The 27,228-nt window shown below is 28.3% G+C and overlaps 1 protein-coding gene across 4 annotated transcripts in view; it reads left to right on the top strand.

Annotated features, from left to right (window-relative positions):
• LOC113553349 overlaps window positions 1-22,803 on the top strand; it is a 64,725-nt gene extending 41,922 nt beyond the window's left edge. The window contains exons 1-9 of one of the 4 annotated variants that reach the window (XM_026956674.1): window positions 889-1,589; window positions 15,058-15,379; window positions 16,194-16,337; window positions 19,633-19,838; window positions 19,927-20,646; window positions 20,906-21,128; window positions 21,195-21,364; window positions 21,459-21,687; window positions 21,758-22,191. In XM_026956674.1, the coding sequence (XP_026812475.1) occupies window positions 1,581-1,589; window positions 15,058-15,379; window positions 16,194-16,337; window positions 19,633-19,838; window positions 19,927-20,646; window positions 20,906-21,128; window positions 21,195-21,364; window positions 21,459-21,687; window positions 21,758-22,191 (2,457 nt within the window). In that variant the 5' untranslated portion in view covers window positions 889-1,580. Of the gene's footprint in view, window positions 1-888; window positions 1,590-14,647; window positions 14,828-15,057; window positions 15,380-16,193; window positions 16,338-19,632; window positions 19,839-19,926; window positions 20,647-20,905; window positions 21,129-21,194; window positions 21,365-21,458; window positions 21,688-21,757 lie in introns of those variants that run through there. The other 3 variants (XM_026956666.1, XM_026956650.1, XM_026956658.1) reach the window with 3 other exon arrangements.
• The last annotated feature ends 4,425 nt before the right edge of the window (window positions 22,804-27,228 follow it).

Below are 27,228 nucleotides of genomic sequence, written 5' to 3'. Positions count from 1 at the left end.
CCCGATTTCAACGAAAACGTATAAAATATTGTTCGTAAAAAATACCATGAACGTTTAGTTTTAGTAACTTAAATTGCATTCGTCGGGTAAGATCGAACAAAATTCGGGTGAATTTTCCACATCATTCGTATCTGTACACAAACGGAGGTACACCGACAGTTTTGTGAACTGATATGATCACGCTAAAACTAAACTACACCGAGTATGTACCGGATTTTGTAATCGTTCATTTATTTCAGATTTCAGAGTGAAGTCGGGTTGTACATCATGTTATAATAAAAATAACAATATTCTATCAACGTTAGGCTTACGAACGGATTTATCGATCTTTAACGTCCGTGAGTCGTAGGTAATAATAACCACCACCATCGCCGCCGTCAATCGATAGAAAATTTCAAACGACGCGGCGGGAAAAACGCGTACTCAACCGACGTCGTTATCAAATTCAGATTGCATGACATTAAAAATAATATATTTTATAACATATCAATAACGCGGTGTGTCGAAACATGAAAAATAACAACTACGGCGGTTCACAGATATCGGCGGCCACGGTGCCGCACTAGGCCGTGACGTCACCGATAGATAATAATATGGCTGTTGCGTCCACTGCCGCCGGCGCCGTCGTCACCGCTCTACCACCGACGCAGTTCTGCGTGTTGCACACACTTGCACATCCCACCCGACACCCGCACCGGTGTAGTCGTGGTGTACACCGCGCGTACTGCCGCCACCGGTCCACCGCCGACGACGACGACGACGACGACGACGACGCCGCCGCCGCCGCCGCGCCGCGTCAGTGAGATCGGTAGCGTTTCGTGTCGCCGAACGCTGGCTGGCTCGGACGCACGCACGCACATGCGTCCACACAACGTTCACACAACGGTTTCTGTCGCCCGACCGACGTCCCGTCCCCGTGTGCCCGTCAGTCGGCCATGGTTTCTTGACGTGCGAGCAGGCTGCCGCGCTACCACAGCCACAGCACACCACCGCAGCGCACCGCGCACACAAACACGCGCACCGCAAGGCTCCTCCGTTGTATTGTATATGTACCACACCACCCGTACAGTGTACGATCGACGACGCTGCCGCCAATAATAGTTTTTATATATTTTCGTTTTTTCGAAAAATAATACAAATCGTTTCCGTTTCGCGAACGCACGGGGATTCGTTTCGTTCGTCACCGGGACGACCGGCGCGCCGACGACGACGGTTCGAAAACAACGCGGGCACAACACCGTCTGCGGTTTTTTGTACGGCGGCGATCGTCGTAACACCGTAGGGGTGTACAACAACTGTTGTCGTACCCCCGAGAAGAACACGCGCCATCATCGTATCCGTACCGACGCGCCGTTCAAAATGTCTACGTGCCAGACGACGCCATCTTACTGTCGCCATTGAAACGCGTCGGTGTCTGGTTAGCACGTCTGTGTTTACTGTCTTCCGGACGCCACCGGTCACCGACGTTTCGGCCGGCCGGCTTTTGTTGCTGCACTGTGCCTGCACCTCCTTAACACTGCCGCCGCCGCGTCACATCAAGAGCCGATTTTCGTGGTCGCTTAACGTCTCCAATCGCCGCCATGTCTAAGGTCAGTTTGAAAACGCGTCGGCGACTGCCACCGCTATCGATGTGTTGTGTGTGGTGTCAGTGATGGTGGTGGTGGTGGGGGGGGGTGAAAGGGATATGCTATCGATAAAATAATTTTGAAACTAACTGTAGCCGTGTGTGCGATGCGGTCTTTTAGTTTTTAGATTTTTTTTTATTCACTACGCGGGTCTCCAATTTTCAATGAGGTTACTATTATTGTGATATCGATGTTGTTAACCGACGAGGACGATTCTGAGGAAGAGTGGACCTGTCGTCCACGCCCCGTCGTCGTTGACCGTCCGTGTCGTCTGAAGAAATCGAAATTTAGGACGCTCGCCTAGGACGATTTTTTTGGCTCCCGGTCAATCCGAGTCCGTCGTTGGCCGTTGGGTTTAGGTACTAAAATTAGATGGCGTGGCATACGCCAGCCACCGAATTCGGAACCGGTGGACCTAGGTACCTACTGAGCACTGTCAATCGCGCGTGTAAAGGATTTATTTTAAATTATTTCTTGGTCATTTCCGCAATCGTCAAACGCCGCCCGCCGTGATAACAGTTATCGCGGTTGACTACGATTTTTTTTTCGCGCGAGTGGGCCGTTGATGTTGTGCTCCCAGTGGGTGGGTGGGAGGCGAAACGGTGAAAACACCTGAGCGACGATATGTTACACACATAGGTCTATCTAAACGACGACAAAACAACTATTATTATAATAGAAGGTCCACGCCGGCATACGGTCGTTCTGAAAATCATACGAATTGATTTTTTAATCCAGTTACCTAATTATCTAATTCTATAGTAGGAATATTTTAAAAATATAAAATAAATCGCCACTTACCGTCCTATCGTCGAATTAATTGTAGTTAAGTATCTAATATTTTCTAGGGTACGGTTATAATATGACTCATTTTATCCGAGAAAAGTGGAAAATCCTTTTGTTTATTCGTGATTACGCTTATTAACAATTAAATCAATGATAATTAAATATAAAAAATATAATTCAAGACCGAGTCAGGCTATCGGTTTCATAAAATTCGAAACCATGAAAAACTAAAAAGTGGGTATGAGGATTAATTGTAACATTAATCAAACAATTATGTTGAATCATAATATTAAAAATTTTATTTAGGTACTTTTTTTGTTTTGCTATAGATAGTTCTATCGAAATTTGATAAAATTACTGATTTTTTTCTAATAATACAATTTGTTGTTAAAGTCAAATGTTATACAAACTGTGAGACTACTATATTTTGTCTTATGCATGCGTCGGTTTCAATACCTTATGTTCTGTTTGCTATTAAGATGTATTATAAACAATTAAGTTTCACCTATATTCAAAATGTTTTATTATTACGATTAATATACTAAGTATTAACTAATAAACTAGTATTATGTCAAATAAACACAGCTCAAGTCGTTGAATAATAGTTCAAACGTATGAATAACTTTAGTATATAACTTTAGCAGTTATTATGCTATAGACCCGTGCGCAGGATTTATTCATAAAGAGGGTTATGAAAAAAATAAATACTATTTATATTAATTTTCTGAAGTGTTTATTAACTATAGATTTTCTATTAAACATTATACTTTAGGAGTTTTGTAAAAGTAAATTTCCTTTTAATTTGATAAACCCAGTAGTTGTTAATGGCCTTAATGTAAAAAAGCAATAGAGGAGGGGGTTAAATCACCTTTTGTGCACGGTTTGCTTTCTGTAATAAATAAGATGGTACCATGCATTTTAATTTCGTTAGTCTTTTTTTTAGGTTATTATAGATATTTTGAAAATAAATGTTCATATAGGTTTTACGATTTTACCGAATCATTGAGAGAGATAGATAGTCATCTCCACAGTGTCTTGTAAATTGTAATGTCTCACCAGTCACCACTCTCACTTTATTGCTCTGATTTAAACAAATATATTAAGTTCATTTTTATTGTATTGTGTCATGTGAAAGCGAAAACAAACCGTTGTGGTACGCTAATCCGTTGTTTGCTATAGTTTTTGAAAAAAAAAATCTGTTCTATTTGCTTAACTCTTTATATTTCAAGCTCCTCATCGAGGTAATATCCTACTACCTACTATATTGATTTTGAATTTATTACATAGGAAAAAAGATTCACGTGTACCCGAATTAGAGTCGTCAAACATGTTATAGTTAATAATATTTATCTTAAAATGGAAATAATGTGTTTTTTAATGTATTAAGCATTCAGCCATTACTAGTCGTAACAAACGTGTTTCATTGTAAAATTTTTTTTGATATAAAGTGTTCTAAATTTTAATCCCAATAAGTGATTCGGACATAGCAGACTAATTTAGAATATCGTATACAATTCGTTGTTCAGAAAAAAATTCGACTTAAAGCTAGTTACTAATTAGTCGATTAATGAATAAATAAATCAATTGACGAACAAATTGATTTTTTTCTAAAAATCTAATTTGAGTTATAGAAATAGGCTTTATTACTTATATAGGTTTTTCAAGGTGCTTTAAAATTTAAATTATAAAAGTTGCGATTGGTTTTTCATAAATACTTGTTTGTTTATTATTTTCTATTGACTAGCGAATTAGGCGAACATGTAAAGTTATTGTCTATGCAATATTATAAAAAACTAAAACAACCTATTTATTTATCATCTGTCTATCCATTTTTTGTTCTTTATACGAGCTTCCAAACTGTTTATATTTGATTTGGGTGGATATAAATGAAAAATAATATTTTATTAATAACGAACTATTTGTACAACCCATACATTATATACCAAAGTATTCAATAATTAGTTCATAGAAAATAAATGGTTAATCAACATAGTAATATTCATTATTTGAATTATTATTCATTTTAGTTTATTGTTGATTTTACCATCGACTTTTGATCTTTTAATGGACTAAGTCAGTATTAATACATGTTAATATTCAGTACATTATTATATCTTAACTAAAGTTTGGAATTTCTCAGTGATCAGCATATTTTAATCATCTTTATTTGGTATTCTTTTTGAATTTTTAAAGTTTAAAACTACCACACAAGACAAATGAGAATCATCATCAGAATTATTTTATGCCATTAAAATTCGTTGAAATTATATTTTTTATTAATTTACCTAACAACACTAAAGTCAATATAATAGATGCCTTAATTATACATACGTATATAGATAAATAATTGATAATCGAGTTGATAATTATATTTTTAATTATAATTGTCATTTATTTTGTGATTTTATTTTACTTTTAAAAGCTCCATATTAACAAAAACAAAATCATTAGTTTCTCACCTTGTTTTTTATTTCCATAATTTATAATAGGTAAAATACTTTTCATCAAATCGAATCACATGCTATATGTTAGCATTGGCTTGTAGCATGACGTGTATTCACATTTATCATTGCATTAGTCATAGAAAATCAGTAATTAATTTAGATTTAAGATGTGAGATAAGCTTACAATAACCCAATCCTGAAATTTAATTATGTTTATACGTTTACAGATTTATTATTGCAGGTTTACCGATTTAAATATTTTTTATATAGAAATATAGATTGATAATGATTTACCTATTTGTTTGAATTTAATTTGTGTAGGTAAAATATAAATTTGGATGAAATGCGCTCTACCTATTTATTAAGTATAGGTTAATTTATATATGACCTGATCTATATTGGTGTATGATTATATACTTACTATTTTACTAATAGGTAACTGGTGAATAAACTCAATAAATAGTTATACATTTATTTCAACATTCGTAAAATGGAAATTATGTTCTCCTTATCTACATTTACTCGGAAATACAAGAATTGTAGGTATAATTATAATCTGTGGAATAAAATATATTTACTATTTTATATTTATTGTTGATATGAACTGCGTTTAAAAATTCAGTCCTTATACTTATATTACCAACCATTACTTATATTATAATATATAGTTATTTAAAAGCTTATTCACTTAATTAAATTTAATACTCCGCTGTAAATAAATAAATTTCTAATTGTTTACTTTTGTTAAATTTCTAACTATGAAAACTTATAATTATTATTAGTGTATTGAAAAACTTCATAAGTTGAGTATTCTATCATAGTTATATACTTGTGGTTTTTTTAATAACAAAAAAACAAAGTTGAGTACGTGTATTCTACGAAAATATAACCAATCTTCATGAATAATGTATAAAATTGTTTCAGTTACAGCCGCATGTATTCAATTTTCATCTGATATCATAATCAAACCACGAAAAAATGTATTTAAGTGGAAACTATTTTACGTTTTTAATCGTCATTATTATATAATATAAATTATTTTATATTGTTTTGAGATACGAACGAGTGTAAACTTCCTTATAAAATTCCTTATTTTAGTGTTGCAAGTAGCGAATATTGATTGTAAATAAACTACTGTCAATAAACAAATTACTAATTGGTACGCAGTAACGCTTAATCGATTGTCTTTTAAATTGTAAGAATTCAAAAATTAATTGTTGTTCAGCATGGTTATCTAAACTCTAAAGTGAATTGATTGATAAATGATAAAATAAAAATAAATATTATATACGGGATGTTATATAAATCGATTTAAATTGTTTTATTTTGTCTTACGTTCTTACTAATATCAACCTAACCTAGTTAGCTAACCAACGTGTCATACATTAATTTATAGTATAGTTTATGTATTGTACTGAGTACTAAACGAGCTAATAAAAATATTAAACACTAAAATAGTTATATATCATCTTAAATTATATTTCTCGCTCAATATAAATAAATTGTACTATAATCTGTATTTATGTAAAAAAAGTAATTTGTTTTTCATTAAAAATCTGTTTTAGACGTAATACATATTTTTGAATGTTTGATAAATGAAAAACTTAATCATATAAATAAACGTAACAACACGGCTCATTTTTGAGTTATGCAATACCTTAGATATATTTATACAACGCACTGATGTCGATATTTAAAATATTAATAATTTGTTTGAATTTATATTCATTATCTCAGATGTTCTTTGTTTTTTGTTTGCTTACCATTATAAACTGCGACTTCCTTTCTATCTAATTTTGATAAAATAATATACCTATATATAACACGTCGTGTTTAAAAATTTCTAATTGTTATCAAATTGTATATTATCATAAAATGTATCCTTTATCCAATGGTTGTCACTTATCTCTATACTATAATTTATAATACTTTTAAAATTCTGACGTTAGGCAGTAGGCACTACAATACTTACTAAGTAATCAATATATATATATATAGTATTAGAATTAATTTTGATAAAAAATTATTACAACTTACCAGGTTTCAGTGTTTCGACATTCTTGAGTAACAACATTGCCGTTCCCTGTAGTAACTGATCAATAAATGTAGATAAAAATGTAAGTTCTTAATTATATATGTTGTTTACCTTTATAAGTTATGGATTTTTTTCCAAAAACTATAGTAGGACTACACATTTTACATATGAAAATAATATCGCGTTGCAGTTAATTCCTATGTGTTAGAATTAATATGCACCCAACCAGTTTTTTCAGTTAGTGTCAGTTTGGATTTTCTCAAGAATTTCAATATTATCGAAAACCACTTTTTTATTTTAATTTTTAGATAACACTCCCTAGAATACACTTCAAATGTATATATAATTAAATATGAAATTGTATCATTATGCTTTCTAAAATATGACATATCGTTAACAATTTTTTATAAAAATTATAAAAAAATGAATATTAGTGAATGCGAACAGAACGTATTAAAACTAAATGTTGCTGACCGCTGTAGCAATTCATCAGGACACTTTGCTTATCCCGGAGCAAGACAGCTATTGTTGTCATTATATATTTTAATTTCGAAAATATCAACATATATCATGGGTTTTGATTATATTTTAATTTACTTATAGTTATGTAAAATTTGACTTTGATTTTGTATAATAAGTAATCGTTCACTTTTTGGAATAAATAACTATATCATACATATATGACCCCTACTCTTGATTTTTTTTTTAAATTAATACAATTTTAGTAGTAAATATTGGTTATTATTTCATAAATGATTTTATATTATTATATAATAAAATATTTTGGTCTTTTGCTGTAATTGTATTCAATTGGTTTATCATTTTTTATACACGAGTACTTAAATACTGTTTTAGAAAATAATTGTTGTGTTCAATTAAGTTTATATCTGAATTTTATGCGAGTTTTTATAGGTGTTAAATTTTAAATTAAATATAAAACTATAGTTTGATAGTACATATAAATATCTGTAACTAAAACATTTTGCAAACTATGGTATTATTGAAACATATAAATTAATGCAAATAATAAAATTATAGTAACTTTATTTGGTATTAATTTTTGAATCATAACAAATCCCGGGAAAAGTTCGATTTAATTTTTTTTGAAAAAATAGTCTAACTAATAAATTATCAATACGTAACAAAATTCCGAGGATTGTATTTTCAAAAAAAATAGGTATCTTATATAAAATGTAATGTTTATGAGTAGTTTTATATGTCGGTTTGGTGGACCCGAATTCATGAAAGTACCAATCGGTGAATGCACATTTAACCAAAAATGTAGCGAATCCATATTTCATATTATACTTCCTTATCTACAATTTCTTAAAATATAAATTATATAATCTGCAGCTGTATAGATGTTCATAATACATTTTTAATAGATTAATAGGTAGGCTATAATGAATATTTTATTAACCGTGTATGTAGTATGTACAGTCCGCTTTGTTCTTATACATGAAAAAAAAAATTATAATATTATATAGTTGTGTCGATATTATTAACGTTTTTAAATAAACTGAATGATACGAAAAGTTTATAATAGAAACTATTGAATCTTAAGCGTATTAGACTTATTTAGAAATAATTTCTCTACACTAGTTTAAATTGGAGGTGCTTTGGTCCTTTAAAATTTAGATATGTAGATTAAGGCTTAAATTAATTTTACCGGGCCTTGGCTGGTAATCTAAAATGTCATATGTTTAAAATTCTGAATCTAGATTCTAAGATAAATATGTTAAGTACAATATTCCCTATTATATAGCCTATAGGTATAAAGTAATGGGGCTGTAATTAAAATGTAAGATAACCATTTATCATAATAATAATAATATCGGATGTTGGCCAATCTCATACTTGTTCGCAGTAATTAACATTAAACTTAAAAATTAAAATGGATGCAGAAATCTATTTCATAAATGCTTTATATTTTATAAAAGTCAATTGTAATAACAATGAATTAGAACTTTTTTCTGATAAATATTGTTTTTGTTTCCATGTTCCCCGGATTTTCCTACCCCATCAATGATCCTTTATTATTCCGAAATTGGATTAGTTTTTTATTTAATTGATAATAATAATTTATGTTATTGTTAGCTTTATATGTTCATTTTCCATTTTTAAAGGTCAGTGAAAATATCTTCATTGTTGTTTGTACATGTATATATTTATTATTTATGATATATATCTAATACTTATTACTTTATCTGATTACGGTAGGTACTAGATAGGTATACGATGTTATAGTGGTTTTCCTTGGCATGGCTAAGATGTGTCCAGTTGATTGCAATAAGAATACCCAAGCTTATTTGTTTAACTTCAAATGGCCTCTATAATAAAACAAATTAAAAAGAATACGCGTTGAGTATAATATAAAAGCCAATGTTTTAAAATGTTTTAACTTCGTAGAATTAAATTCATACATTATCGTCCTTGATCGGATTAAACACATTTTTCTAGTAAATCGGAGTCATTTTTCAAAAGAGAAAAATGTTATTGGCTTAATCAATGCCTAGCCAAGGTTGCTGCCAAAATGTAATATAATAATATTATTTTAATATGCATTTTTAATTTATTTATTTTCTTACCTACCTATCTTTTTGAAACTTGATGTGACCGGTTTAAGGCTAACTGTCAGTTTGACCCACAGGCCACAGCATAATATATAAACTACGGTGTTATAAAGAAGACCATTCTTTTTTTTTTTTTGTAGAATTAAAGAATTATATTTTTTTAATGTTTACTAAAGATATTTTGTAGTCTCGCTTTTGACGACCTTTTTGTAGTTTGTTAAGTAAAATCACCATGTCTATGTCTTTCAGTTCTGTACATTATGATTATTTCGTATGCTGGTGCCCGGATAATATAAATCGATCAATTGTATACAAATTACAAACGTGGCATTTATAGTACTCGTTCAGTCTTTGAATAATGTATGATATAACTTCAAAATTATATTCGTTATATGCTAGAGAGAGCTCAAACCTGAATACCGACAAACAATATTTCACTTAAATAATTAAGTAGTTAGGTAATTAAATAGGTATGTTCCTACTTGTAGTAATTTTTTTTTAATTTGTTCTATAATATAAATATTGTTTTAAATTTCAAATGTTTAAGACCCTCAATTATTTGATAATAATTAATAAGGTATATTAAATTAATTATTTATCCCGCTGGTGCTAATCATTAAGTATATAACAATTTATTTTTAAGTAAACGTGATTTTTGTTTAGAATATATTTTACAAGAATTATTATTCTCCAATATCATATAATAATTGATAACCTGTAAATAAATAATATCTGTCTATTGTAGTCCAAATAAAAACTAAAAGTAATTTATTATTCTTAATGTTTAAATTATACTATATTATAGGTATTGTGTTTACCTATATTAGTTATTAGTATTTATTAAATATATTTGTGGAAAAAACTTTTTTTGGACATGTGTTATGATGGTAATTATTTACATTTTCAACTTCTGCAGTTCGTAGTTCAAAACATTTCCACTGCAAATAAGTAGATGTTTAATGTGTAACCGAGCTCAATATGTATATAATATTATGTGATTGTGATGTGTTAATGATAAGTGGACAGTTTTATCTTAGGTTAAATTACCGCAAAGTTGTATTGCGTGCTGCCCGTGTATTTATTTGATTTCATAATGAGAATACTCTAGCTTCTGTAGTTTCTCAACGTAAGTAACTCGATTTCCCCAACTGAATGACGAGGTTATTGTAACGAAATAAAATATTGTGTTATTATTTATTATATTATAAATACGTGCATAGAATTCCATGCCATCAAATATAAAACGATGCCAAACAATAAACCAACTCCCACTTACCTATATTATAGATACATATAATTCTGGAAGTAAAACTTAATCATAATATATAGCAATATATGAAATGGTTATTAAAATTAGATGATCATTATGATTTCGAAACAATGAATTATAATATACGTTATCGTATTGCATATATCGTTTCACGCACACTATCAGCAAGGACTTATTCAATGGAACTTGTTTGTCTGTAAAGGGTTATGTGCTTAATCGTCGCAAAATAATATAATTAATAATAATTATATGTTACATGACATTTATCACGTATCAATATTGTGCAGCGTTAGTCGAATTGGCTTTTAAATTTATGATGGATTTATTAAAAAAAATTACACGTGTGCTTAATTGATAAATGTATGTCTTGAAGATTTGTCAATTGTTCATGCATACCTATCTCGACAGGTACTTCAATTTTTAATTATTGGTATGATTAATCCGTGTTGTATATTGTGTTTTTATGTACCTAAGCGTAGATAAAATAATTAAAATAATTTAAGTGAATTATATTTTTTTTTCTATGTATGTATAATCTTATGTTTATCTACCTATACAACACGTCTTAAAGTGGTAGTATAATATTTCTTAGTATTATTTGATTTTAAAAATCTAAAAAGTTTTAATCATTTTGATTCGTTAAATCGCACAACAGTTATATTCCATTGTTTAAGTCCTGGATATATAATACTCAAAATATTATATTATATTTATATAATGTTGATAATTGACGTTTAAAAATTCATCCTATGTAAAAAAAATAATGTTCATATAGTTACCCGGTTTCAACAAAATATTTCACGTAAATCGTTTAAACTCAGACAATCATAAAAATACAATTAGTTACATATGCTATTAGGTAAGTGCGTACAAAACTAAACATTATTTACGCATTAGTTGTGACTTAACTGTATAAAATGAATATATTTTAGAATTGTTCGTTATAAATTGTGAAAAACAAAGAATAAAAATATTTATGAAATAACTGAACATTTACATAAAAAACATGTTACTAATTATTGTAAGTATATTTAAAGCATATAAACTTATATGTTTTAAACATACCTAATCATAATTGAAATTTATTGTAGTATAAGTATACTGTATATATAATACTTGATACCAATAATGTATACTATTGTTTCAATTCTCACTACATTTTTAAAAGGATAATTAAAATTTTCATTTAATTCCAGTTAATAATTTGGTATGTTTGATGAGTGGCATCATTAAAAACATACAATCATCTGCTATTTAATGCACTTTAATGTGTTCAGTATAAGTTATTGAACTGTTGAATAAACAACTTGTCCATCTCTATTGTTATTTCTAAACAGATCATTTTATTGTTTCTCTCCACAATAGCATGAAATAATTTATTGTTTTCGAGCTTACGATTTTTATTTCAATATTTTTTAATCTCATTTTTTAATTCTTAAAAAAAATTAAATTTTATGTTTAAAATATTGTTGTTGGATTAATGGGCTTTACGTGGCTTTAAACAACCAGTAACCAGTATTTTCTCCAAAATGACAAATTAGCGATTATATACATGATTAACTGATTGAGTGAGCATACATTTAAAATGATAAATGCATATCTTATATTATATAATTATTCATTTTAACACTACGTAATTATGCATCACCTATTTAATTCTTATTATTACTTAATAACACACGATGTGATGAAATATTGTTTTGAATTATGTAAATATGTAATATTTAGTAAACAATATATTTTATTCGGTAAAGTCTTTGCAATATATATTCTATCAAATCGCTTAATGAAAGATATATTTATTGTTCTTTTTTTGATTTGTTGATTAATAAGGCATGTGATATTATTCAAAATTAAATTGATGTAGATGTGTTTTAATCATTATTCATTAAATTTCTTTAAATTCGTCGTAAATTACTCAATGTATTATAGTAATGTCGATTCGATAAAAACATCAGCTATATTTCATTTTTGTCGTGGCTCGTACGGGGTATCACATCGAACCAATTATAATATTATAGTATAATGGTACTTATTATAATATTTTACATTCTTCATGAAGTATAAACTCATTTCTAGCGATGAGTTAAAATGCCTACAACTAACTTTACTATCATCCGTTGCAAATTTGTCTCTGACATGTTGTATGTCTCGCGATTGATATAAATTTATAGGTATGTTCTAAACAGGGCCTAATTTAATAAAATTAGGGCCAAATGCACAATTTTTTTTGGGGCCCTCAAGTCAAAAAAATGTTCTAGAAAAATTCTACATAGAGAAGAGGGAATGTTAATAATAAAAAAATATTTATATGTTAAGTGTTAAATACTAAAATACCTATCTCAAAACTCATAAAATATTTTTACATTATTGCATATACTATAAATACAATTTAGTTACTTGGTCTAGTAAATTAAGGACAATGAAAAGACAATATTAATTAAATAATTAATTTTCAGTTTTCCATAAAATTATAAAAATGGAAAATAACTTATTAATTTAATAATTTATTTTATATAATTAAAATTAAATAAAAAAATTACCAATTTCTATTTTCTAACATTTTATCATAAAAGAGTTTAATTAGTTATTAGGTATCAAATATTTCTGATGTTCAAACAATTTTCTATTATTATTATTTTAATATTTTGTGATGGTAACTTATTAGCACTGGGGTATGGAATGACAAAAAATAACCAAAATTCAACTGACAATTTAATGATAAGAATATACTAAAGTCTGAACATTGACAGTTGGTATTACATTTAAAAAAATACATTTTTGTGGAATTAAATTTAAAAAAAAATTTTTTTACAACTTACAGAGTCTGGGAGCTCCCAGAAATTGGGGGGCCAAGTGCAATTGATCCATCTGCACTTGCATAAATCAGGGCCTGGTTCTAAATACTATTATCATTAAAACTAGCTTAAATTTAATTTCTCTATAATGTCAGTAGATCTTCAAAGAAGATACAATTTTATGCTTTTGAGGGTATGTGTTAAAAATATCATTGTAGCTAAATAACTGCTCTAAATTTATAGTATACCTAGTATAGGTATGTTAGCTGCAGTGTATCGTTGTAGGTAATAATATATACAATATACCTCCACTCTCATTTTTATTCATTATTATTATATGTAAAAAACTAAAAATATCTGTAATTTATAATGTCATGTATATATGACGAAAGATTGTAATTTGTAGGTAACGGGTATAGTATATTTTGAATAATTACCACACGTGTCGAAAATATATAATTTTATTACGGAATCAGAAGAAAATCGCACAGTGTGTATGAAGTATTATATACCATCGTATATATGCTATGCTATTCTTTTTTCTTTTTTATTAATAGGTTTTTTAGTCTATATAATATGTTTCGATGATTTACGGTTTGATTATATAATTTAATCATTTTAACCGCATCGCCTTAACATAGTATTATATTATAACACGAATTTACATTATTATAATAATTATATTTCTTGTATCCTCTAAAAATAAAATTGCTCGTCCTAAAAAAGTCTTTAATATCATTAGTAGCAAGTAAAAATGGATTAATTTTCTGTTAGTGGTTTTTCGACCTTGTATTGTTTTTCTATACACGTATATTTACTAAGTTGAACGTTTTATGATGTTCGTATACTATGTACACGAGTATAAATGTCCTAAGACTCGTTAATCGGTTGTGATGTCTTTATTTACTAATATTTTAGTGAATTGTATTTTATAAACAGCTATAAGGAATAAGTATTATATTATTAATCTTATCTTTTTGTTCGAGGGCTTATTCGCGATCTTGTATACAGATGTCTTGAACGAAATGCTTAAAAATTTAATACATCACATTAACAAGGAATATTCGTTAGTTACTTTATCGTGTTAGTCGTTTTATTATTTTTTTTAGTTTCGATATTTAATTGAATGGTCGCGATTCGACTGACAGAGACAATCATTTAATTGTGCTAATTAATAATTTGGCGCCAGCTCGCCGATGCTCACATTTACAGTGAATATTTAATTGTACGCGGCTGTTGAAACGGCGAACTACAAATAACATAAATATTAAAATTGAAAACATGAATGGAACTAAAGTATATACATTTATTTGACCTAATGACATTGCAACTATTTGACTTTATAATATATGTGCCATACGGTTTTTACATCAAATGTTTAAATTGACTCGTTAATAATATAACTATTGCGTTATTTACTTTACTCATTTATACGTGGTCAGCGCAACGAATTCGTTTCGTACGCTGTATCGTTCGTTAAAATATATTTCATAAATCGTATTATATTATGATGTTTATCGTTTCAGACCGAAAGCGAATGCTCAGCCGCCGACCGAGCCGACGAAACGGGTCGGCAAAATGCCAGCTCTCCGCCTTTGGCCATGGGGCCCGTCCAGAATACCGAGGACGACGGCATTTCGTTTTGCGAATATCACGACCTGCCGCCACCACCGGACGGTGGATACGGTTGGGTCATCGTGTTCGCCAGCTTCATGTGCAACATGGTTGTAGACGGGATCGCCTATACCTTTGGCGTGTTTCTTGGCGAATTTGTTGATTATTTCGGTGAAGGCAAGGGAAAGACTGCTTGGGTTGGTAGTCTCCTATCCGGAATGTACCTCAGCGCAGGTAAGTTGTATTGCCCCCGACGTCACACTTTTGTATAATATAGAAAGACGTTTTCGTAAAAACTATATAAAAAATACACACTTAATCATGAAGGGGGGGACAGTTAATTTAAAGTACTATTGATTTCTTTTAATATCATGTAAACATTGAAAAATTATAATTTATAACAAGATTAATAGTAAATACATATAAAATAATATAAAAGTTTTAAATATAATAATAATAAATATTAATGAAACGCTTAAATAGTCATAAGCAAAATAATAAAAATATTTTTTTACGCCATAGTATTAAATTCGCCTCTTTTTTCCCTTGAAATTTTTGTCAAAACCGTTATTGTAAGTAGTTTAATTTAATGGTAATTATTACTGTTTATTTGATATCGATATTGGTGCCGTACGTTTAGGCTTTCCTTTGATATTTTAATTTTGAAGCAAGTTAAGAGCATTTAAAAAATGTAAACAACTATTCAATTCTAAAATTTCCTTGATTCAAAAACATCTTATGTAGCTATGGGTATTTCTTATCGTTAAATTTTATAATTGAACAATTCAAACAACATTTAAGATGTCGGTGACGCAGGTATTAATAGTTATATCAATGTATCAGTTATGTCATACTACTAAAGGCATTGTGGCAACAAAATTAATAACACTATAATGACATCAATATCAAATAAATAGTAATAATGTTATACTATTGATTTTTAGAATATGTTTTTTAGATAATCTTACAAAAATTATCCTGACTATAGATTTAAATACATATCTATCTACATACTATTGACTTTTAACAATTATTTTATGTTTTGCAGGTCCTATAGTCAGCGCTTTAACCAACAAATACGGATGTCGAGTGGTATGCATGGCGGGTAGTGTCATCGCATCTATAGCATTTGCGCTCAGCACACTATCACCAAATGTCAATGTCTTAATGCTCACTTATGGTTTTATGGGTGGTAAGTTATACAATATATTGTCTGGCTACCTCTATATATGTTGGTGGCTGGACAGGTAATAATGTACTAGCCGTGTGTGCAATCTGTCGGCCTGTGATAACCTAACCTAATTGAGTAAAGAATGTTACATTGCCTTGTTTATAGGTGGTACGACATCCCACCTCAACGGACATCAGCTATCGTCATATCAAAAAATATATATGATTACTCTAAAAAAAAAAAAAAAAAATAACCTATGGTTAAAATAATTGTTTAGGACAAAAGGTACGTTAGGACAATTTTTAAGTATCAATTAATTGTTTTGTTTTGTTTTTTTTTATCCCCATTTAATTAGATTTGTTTGATACATTTCACTTTCTTAAATTTTTAAGTTTTTTTATAACTAAAAAACCTATGTCATTAGGGGAGTATTTGCATAATAATTATTTTATATTTATTTTGATTCATTGAATTTCCAATTTTTCGTGGTCGAGTTTCTATGTTATGTAATTTTTTTTTTACTTTTATTTATTCATGCCTTATAAAAAATATATGCCGGTAATATCACAACTTTGAATTATAAACACAAAATTGATAATTAAAAAAATAAGTAATTTTAAATAATTTAGTATATGATTGTCATATTAATTTAAAAAAGTTATTTTTTTGAGAAATCATGTATATTTTTGGCGTACACACTTAATATTTAATTTTTAATGAATTAACAAAGAAATAAATTTTTAATTTGAACATTTATTTTGTATTTTAATAAAGTTAAAATTAAATATAATTTAAATAAAATACAATTTGTTTACTAATCATTTTTGCATGAAAATAAGAATTTAATTTACTCAATAGTATTAAAAAAAAATGGAGGGGTTATAGGATAAAAGATAGTATATCTTATTGTGTAGAGTTATATTTTGTTAATTTTTATGACTTGTGTTATAAATAACAATAAATTATTAAATTATTGCTTGATACAATTTATAAATTTACTAAATTTATTTGAAGGCTATTTCACAATTAATATTTTATCAATCATAAAAGTAAATTATTATTTATTATATTTTTAATGTGTATGATCAGGAGAAAATGATTTACATAAAAGGCATGTTTGTGTTAATTTAGGACATGATATATATATATATTAGTCTCCATCTGTATTATGGATTACAGTGGATAGAACCATATAAATTGACAATGGATAGACACCAAAAAATTACAAGACTGTACTTTATTTAGAAGTTTCCATTATTAGGAAATGTCTATAAATATTTTGTGTAACTTTATATACACAATTTAAATTTTATTAAAGGATTTTGAACTGAGATGATTTAGCTATTTTATAAAGAAATACTATTATGGTAATTTTTGTGTAAAAAAAAATTTTGATTTATAAATTTTAAAAACTACGACGATGCCAAACTTGTATGTATTGTCTATAATATTAAATTTACATAATATTTTTATCTCTAAGTTTGGCTAGGTGCTTATTTGTGAGACATAGGATATGATGTCTTCTTAATGTTTTGTGTATGAAACTACCAAAACTAAAAATGTACCTTATTTAAAAGTAGTATATAAATTCTATAATTTCCAGTATTTTAAGTTATTTTTATTTTTATCTGAAATGTAATTAAGAACAATGAAATTAATTTTTAGTTTCTTATTTCTTTATTGATTGAATATTAGTGTGCACGCCAATAAATTACTAATAAATAATATATTTATACTGTTAGAAGACATTAATTTATATAAAGAATTATGGAAATGTATGGTAGACTAATTTTAACAGTTATAATAGAATATATTTTTTTATTAGTTTTGTAAATCATTAACATTTATTCCATTATGTATCTTTAATTACTTTGTTATGTTCAATAGAATATAATTTGTTATATTATAAATATAAGACTATTAGTAGGTAATTGTAAGTTTAATAATTATAAATTTATTACATATGAATATTTTATAAGGAATAGATTTTTACTTAATTTACATAATTGCTAAAATATGGTTAGATATGTGATAATTAAGGCTAGGATTTATATGCAATTGCATTAATGATTTTACCAATATTTTCCAAACTGTAATTAAGTGATGAGATGCTTCTTATAATTTTAAAACAAATTGAATGGAATCACTCTTTAAATAAGTTTAATCATTTTTGTTAGTCTTATTTTTAAACAATTTTACAATATTTTTACATTTTATGAAATTAAAATAAGACAGCATTAGTATTTTTACAATACATTTACCTAAATATACATTTTCATGCTTAAAGTTAATAAACTGAATAAAAAATAAATTATGTTTATCAATATAAAGCAATTTTTGGGAAATGAGCATTAATAATTAAATTTGTAAAAAGAAACTAAAATAAAAAAACACAATGCCTAAAATTGTAGTCTTAGTTTAATCAATTAGTAGTATTAATTTCTTTCATTTAAAATGTGTTAAATATCATACTTTTAATAAATGCAGTTTTATTTTTAAATATACTATTAATATTAAAACTCATATACTGTTAAACTTATTTTTGGCATACGAGTATTTAATATTTCTCAGACTATTTGAAAAAATTCAACATTACACATGCTAATTCTATGATAATATCTTGGAAATTTATTCTATTCAAAGTTTTGTGTTGATTGGGGATGACATACTGTTAATATTCAATAAGCCTTAGAAAAATTCATTTTTATTTATTTATTATTTTACTTAAAACTAAATTCAAGTAGATAAAAAATTATTTTAATTACTTTTATTATTAAAATAAAATTGAGTGTAGAAAATACTGACATAAAAATAAATATATTAAATTGTTATATAATCAAAACCTTGAATCACCGTTGATTGAAAAATTTAGTACCAAAGTATCATATCGTTGAGTTTGCCATTTTTAATGTATTTATTAAGCATTAAGTAATAATAATTGTCAAAAACAACTTTTACTTTTAATATTTATTTATATATTATAATGTATTAACAGATAAACATACACACATATATATTAAGATATTAATATACATGTTTATATTTAGTATAAGTAATATATTGTGTTGTAATGATAATTTAATATTATTTATTTTTTAATAGTTTTTATAGTATTGTATTATTTAGGTATAGTATCATACTAATACAGTAATACGATTAAATTGGTTAAAACGTGGATGCTTGTGGTTTTACCGAGCATTTTTTTCTAAAATGCCTTTAAAATTTTATAAATTAATTTAGATAACCTTACAGGGATCTCTACAATTTTCAATAAAAAAAAAAGTTACCACAATTAAAAATATAATGTTGTTTTTAGGTATTGGATTTGGACTTATTTATTTACCAGCTGTAGTATGTGTTGGATACTACTTTGAAACAAAAAGATCATTGGCCACGGGTATTGCTGTGTGTGGTTCTGGCTTTGGTACATTTGCTTTCGCACCCCTCGCCACTATGCTTCTCCAAAACTTTGACTGGAAAGTTTCGAATTTGATACTCGCTGGAATGATTCTATCATGTACCGTAAGTTTGTTCTTGTTCATCTGTTAAACTATTTTTATTCAACAATATACCTTTATATGTATATGTAAATATTTAATTTTTATTTTAGTTATTTGGTGCTTTAATGAAGCCTCTTGAATATCCAAATGAAGGCTGTAAACCATTACTCCAAAGAATGGCAGATGAAAAGCGTATGCAAATGGAACGCGGATCAATAGGTGGATCATATTTCATTGTACAACTTAAAGATGGGTCATTAGAAAAAAGACAAAAGTTACCACTAAACATTGATCCTGGTGTTCATTCAAGTTTTAACTTGGATGAATTGGTAGGTGGGACTGGATCTCCCATGACACCGATACCCACCATGGCGGTTTTACCTACCATTAAAGAAGTGAAAGCTCCAGAACAGAGTGGATCTAGCAATAGTTCTAGCAATGCTGGAAGTGGAGATCTTAAATCTGATAAAAAAGACAATAAAATAGAAAATTCAAAACCAGAAGTACCTGAACAAAATGGTGAAAAACCAAGTGAAATAAATGGAAACGGAGAGTTGACTGAAGTGAAAGCTGCTATTCCAAGAAATGCTTCTCAACCTGCATTTACAACTCATGTTCAAGGTTTGCCAAAAAATGGTTCAGTACCATTTTTTGACCGCATTCGTAAAACTAGTGCCAGTGAACGTTATCGACCTACTTTGGGGCCAATAAAAGTGTCTCGACCAAACCTCAGTTCTAATGGAGATATTCGTAAATCTATACATTTAAGATTATCAAATGTATCAATACTTGGTAGTAAAAACAATAACGCTGAAGATATGTGGTCAAATGTTAGTGTTTCAATATATTTTATCTATTTAATAATAATTAATATACACTATCTGTCGAGAGAATATAATCATTTCACAAATCACATGAACTGAAATAGGTATCTTTTGTTAGGAATTGATCAATTTCAGTTTCTCAGTGTTTAATTCTCTTGTAGGATGGTATATAAGTTTTCATATTTAGATGTGAAATTTATTTTAGATAGTTTTTGAACACATAAATAAAATTTAGCTAAAATTGTTTTATTTTAAAAATTTATAGGTAGATACAGATAGTATTGGATACACTTCATCTAAAACAAGTATAAGAGGAAAAGAAACTGTGCGTCCAATGTCCAGAAAAGATATCTTTTATTCGGGTAGTGTTTTGAATTTGCCTGAATACCGATCACAAAAATCACTTGCCAGCTATCGCCAAAGTATTTTGTCTTTACCAAAATCCATGATGAAAGATAACGATAAAGATGATGATGACGAAATAGATGGTGTGTTTAATATAAATTACTTGTAAGGTGAAAAAATACAACTAAAATTTTAATTATACATTGCAGAAGGTTGCTGTCCATTTTTACCAGAATCTATTAACTCTGTATTGTCTTCGATGATGGACACAAGTTTACTTAAAGATCCTGTATTTATGATAATTGGCATCAGCAATGTATTTGGTATGGCTGGACTTTATGTACCTTTTGTGTATTTAGTAGATGCTGCCAAAGAATCTGTAAGTTTTAATAGTCCATTAAAAAAAAAAAAAATAATAATTAATATAGTCGAGGTTTTTTTAATTAAATTGTTTTTATTTGATAAATCTTTAGAGTTCAAACATTGATTCAAGTCAAGCTTCATTCCTACTGTCCATTATTGGTATAACCAATACCATTGGTCGTGTAGTCTGTGGTTTTGTTGCCGATTTCCCTTGGGTTGATTCGCTGTTCCTTAATAATGTATGTTTATTAATTAGTACAGCTGCTGTTGCTGCAACGCCTTTCTGCGTCACCTATACACATTATGTTATAATGGCAGTCTTCTTTGGAATTGCAGTCTGTGAGTATTTATGGACCAAGATGTAATCACACAATTTATGTAATTTAACCAAATATTTATTGTATTCTAGCTGGCTACATATCATTAACATCCATTATTCTTGTGGATCTATTGGGTCTGGACAAGCTTACAAATGCTTTTGGTCTTTTGATATTGTTCCGTGGAGCTGCCGCTATTATTGGATCACCATTAGCTGGTGCAGTATATGATTACACAAAATCATATGACTGGCCATTCTTTATGGCTGCTGTGTTCTTCCTGTTGTCGGCAGTAACTAGTTTTATGGCAGCTCCATTAAAACATTATTTGGACCAGAGACAGATGGCCCTGCCTCAAGACGATGATGATGCGCTGACGCCAATCGATGAGGATGATGAAGAAGATGATGAGGAGGAAGACAATACGCACCATCATCATCATCAAGTCCCAACTATCATTGAAACAGCTCCTACGCCAAATAAACCACCATTGCAAGAAATAAAACAGATAGAGTCTGTGGTTTAAATTTTAATAAAACCTTAATTTTATTTTTTTTTACTTAAAAATGTATGTCATCTAATTTTCTAAGCATTTACATTTACACAATTTTTTTTTTCTATATTTAGCTATTCTCAAATAATAAACTATGAGAAATATTTTTAAATATGTAAATAATTATTTTATTTCTTGATAATAAAAATATTTCCATATTAGTTAACAACTATAAGTATGCCCAAATGTAGATGAACATTATTGTGTAAATAATAATAATTAAGAAACGTTTGACTAATTTAAACATTGAATTATTCAATTATACAAGTATTTTTTTATTTTCTCTTAATGTACTTTAAAAAAGTAATTTTACAATGAAAAAATATGTGTAGAGTTATATATTTAAATTATGATTATTTTTAAGAACGTAGGCACACCAGAATGCCACTTAAAACACATGTAGAAGCTGTGATAACTTCTTGATTTATATTTTTATCTAAGGGGCATTTAAGTTGATAGGAGACACTACATTTGTTTTAACAGGTTTTTACAAACTTGCGTGTTTAACTTTAAAATTAAACGTATACTTTTAATACATTTCAATTTGCTTTTGTAAATAATAATATAATAATTTTGAAAACCATATTATTTTAGTAAATAATTATATTTATTATAAAAGAATACCAGTTATTATTATCATTTTATTTTCATTATTGCATATATAATATATATATATGTATATTTTTTTTCTAAATATAATTTTGAAAAATGAAAACCACTATATATATATAAAGAAAAAATTTACAACAAAATAAATAACTTATTGTGTATTTATTTTTCATTGTTTATTCTGTGGTTTTTCCGGTTTTGGTTTGAGTTTCAAGTACAGCAAATACATTCCTAGTGTTGCAAATGTTGCACAGGAAATCTATTTAACAGAATAATAGAGTTCCGTGTATGTAGTAGGATCATGATTAATAATTTATAACACTTATTAAAAGGATATGTGAAACTTAAATATGTAGTTTGGACCACATAAGGAAACTTTTACTTATGAAAGTAAAAATCTTAGTGATTTAGCTGAGGAATCATACTTTTTACCCGGTTACTTTTTAAATAGCATAATTTGGGTTAGTAGTATTAATATAGTACCTAATTAAATCATTATTTTCTTTAAAATTAAAAATGAGTGATTAAAGTAAAAATATCTCTGTACTTTACAATCTAATGGAAAAAAAATATAAAACTAAAATGTTTACATGAAACCAATTTTAAACAAAATTATTTTATTTTATTGTTGCAATTCAAAAAAATAAATGTATTGAAATTTTCACAAAATATTTATAATAATACATTTCAGTTTTAAAAATGTTTCGGTACTTTTTGAGCTAATTATATATTCTACTTTTATTGTATAAAAAGCTTAAATTTAATACATAAATTCAAATACAATATTACAATTAATTCTATTGCAGAAAAATGTTATTTAAACAGGTACATACCTACTCATTACATAAGTTTCATATTTTATTTTAGTTGACTTATTTAATACTCAATGAGTTGAATTCTTCTTATATTTATATAATTATTTTATTAATAGTAGTATTAACTACAGCTATCTTTATTAGGTACATAATATCTGTGGTATTAACAAATACGTTTATAAGTCATTGAAAATGTAATTTTAACGTATGTAGAAGCATGATTAAAACGAAAATTCACCAAAACCAATTCGTATGTTGCCTCGGTAACAAGAAACAACTCGTAATCGTTTCTTTCATTATTGTTTCGATTTTGAGTTGTGTATTTTGTATTATTGTTATTGATAGGCGTATTGCTGTTTGCGGTACTACAGGGGTCATACCTACTCTTATACTTTATACCTTGGTCTATGCTTATATACCATCCTAAATCGGGACAGCTAGGGCTGATGGTAATAATTACTGTGTATTATTAAAATACGACGTAAGAATCTTGTGAGATGTAAAACAAATATATAAGGTATACTAAGGAAAAATCTGTTTGAAATAAGTTCTCGTCCCCCTCCTCCTTATATTGAGAAATTATTCACATATCATTACTAAAAAAAAAAAAAAACATATCTTAAAAGCCTGTACGTCAAAAACGTTTATGACAATATGCACGGCACACTGGTTTTTTACTTACATTCACCCGACCGTTTATTGTCGTTGTATTGAAATACTTATGGAATCCTGTTAGAGGTTTGTCATTCTGAATATCGGTATTGGATGCCATTTTGTTTCAATTTGTAAGCAATTCTCTTGTAATAATATTAGACGATAGTACAATATTAGAAAAGGTTTTTTTTATTTCTTCTCGCAATATATTAATAATGTGATCAAAGATTCTTATCTGCGTAGAGGAATTTAATGTGAGTACCTACGATTCACAGTTTCGCGAAATATTAAGGCTGAAATGCAAATTTAATCAAACAGCTTTAGTAACGTAGATATATCGGATGAGCCGATTCGCGATTACCATAGAGTACTGTATTAGTATTTCATAAATATAATGGTAATACTGTAATTTGTACACGGATATATACAAAACCATCTATTTTATATATCTGTGAAATTGTAATATAAATAATATACCTATTTATATTGTAACCTACTTGATACACCTTCAACGATAGCCGAGTTTCAACCTATAGATATCAATATGTATATTAAATATTAATGAATACAAATTTTTTATTAACATTTTTCACACTTTGCCCTTTGTATTTGTTATTTTGATATATCTCTATATAAATATAATATATTAAATAAGTACATTTAACCAATACAATAGTATACGCAATGTTTATATTAAACCAACAATAACCAGCTATACAAATTAAAAAATATTACACTTTATTAGTGGCATACAAAAGATTTATTTTTTGATGATGACCAATTGTTTTTTTCATCTATCAGCACCAACCATATGCGCGATTAGAGGGTGGGGCTAGCGCCCCTAAATATTTCCATAGCCCTACCTGCTGAAAAATATTGAATCTCACAATTTTGTATTTTTACAATTACATACCTATTACTTATTATCTTGCTTTAAAATTAAAATATCATGAAAAATACACGTACTTGACATACTTACAGATAATGTTTCAACAGTAAATTTGATATTAGTTAAATGCACTATAAACCCTTATATATAAGTTAATATTTCTTTTACTTCAATAACTCTTAAAATATTCTCTAAAATTATTAATTATAAATTAACTTCTATTTTTAAAAATGTTCTTATTTTGCAACAATAAGTTCATACAAGTAATAACATTTTATTTTAAATTTACAATCATTTTCACATAGCACTCAAGTCTCAATTCTTATTTATTAGTGATTACATTTTTTCCTCTTACAACTAATATTTTACTTTTTGTTGATGATGTGAAAATTTTTCTGTCTGATACTGACAGAATCTTCAGGTCTAATATAATAACTTGAAACTATGTAAACATTTTTTACAAAAACATGAATACTTTTTAAAATAATGAGTGTTTCATGATAAAAGAATCACCTTGTGCATATTATTCAGAATTTTCACAAGCCGTCCATTAACTAATTTTACAATAACATGATAAACAATTAAATAACTTAACAAAAAATTTTATGCACGTCAAATATAATTTTTAGTACACTGAATATAGCTATATGAGCTATATAATAAAATAGGTACAAATATAAGATTCTATGGTACATTGCTACCCCGTATATTTATTAAACGCAGCAGCAAATCAAACGTCGGAAAATTCTTTTTGTCCATTTCCAAAAAAATCAGCGTTTATTTTTAACGATTATTGATGCCGCGTTATACGAATCGTCAGCTAAAATTTGCATTTCTATTTCGATAGGCGTGGCGCTTATCGAAATATTCGGCAATGAAACAGATTGCCTCGTTGACGGACCAGTGACTTCAACGGGGCTTACCACAGTCTGACAGGCCTTCGTTATGCGTAGGATCATCGGAATGCTGGCTTAACGATGACGAGGGAGCCATCAAAGCAGCGTTTACGATCGCGATCATTCGTCACATCCGCGGTCCTGCATAATTGGTCAGCAGGATTGGCGATGGACGATATTCAATTGGTGCGTCAGAATTTTATCGCGGTTCATCGGAGTCATTATATTTTTTTTATGTTCGGCATCGATTAAGTATGGTTTAGCGATTAAACCCGTGAATTCTGAATTCTCGAAAAAATTTTCATGGTCTGAACGTTATGCGATTTTTTCACAATGGTTCCCATCGAGGCCGGTGTGATTTTACAATCGATTGTAATATCATTATTGTCTTTCATGATTTATTTCGAATACGCGTATACAGAGCCGTGTCGTTAAGATTTGGCGCCTAAGACAAAATTAAAAATATTCGCCCCCTATTTTATTTATCACTATGCATTTCTTGTATTTTAATTTTTTTGGCACCCCTTTAAGCCATGCGCCCAGGGCGCATGCACCATAGGCCACTCCAAGGCACGGCTCTGTGCGTATAATATTAATGAAAGATTAACGTTAAGGGAAGCGAGTTCACTCTCTAATGAATTATTCGATGTGTGCTCTTAGAAACAATACAGAAAATCAACTGCAGTTAGACAGATATTATAGGTAAACGATGAATATTTTATACTTCAACACTATATGGTTGACAATAGCAATAACAATTAACAACATATTTTTAATTATTTATTTAGTTAAGTTACCATTTTAGTTATTATTTATTCAAAACATATATACAAATAGAGAAGTTTAAATTCGTTATAAAAATAAAAATTAGAAGCAAGGCTGATTTTTTTTTTTTTGCTGATCAATTTAATAAGTGGTTTAGATTCAATGATAACTATATGATGATTATGATTATTTTCTATGTTAGCAGCTTTGGGTGAATCAAATTTAACACACAACACCTACAATAGGTAATAACTAATAAACACACAAACGGTAATTAAATTAATAAAATTATTGTTGTTTGACATTTCAGGGCGGCTTGAGCTCAAAAGCCTCCTCTGGCTACGGAACTGAACCCATTCGTCTCGATTTTAATGGTGTGTCC

The sequence above is a fragment of the Rhopalosiphum maidis genome, chromosome 4 (genome assembly GCF_003676215.2).
Source record: "Rhopalosiphum maidis isolate BTI-1 chromosome 4, ASM367621v3, whole genome shotgun sequence".
NCBI lineage: Eukaryota > Metazoa > Arthropoda > Insecta > Hemiptera > Aphididae > Rhopalosiphum > Rhopalosiphum maidis.
This window is presented reverse-complemented; position numbering and strand designations above follow the sequence as displayed.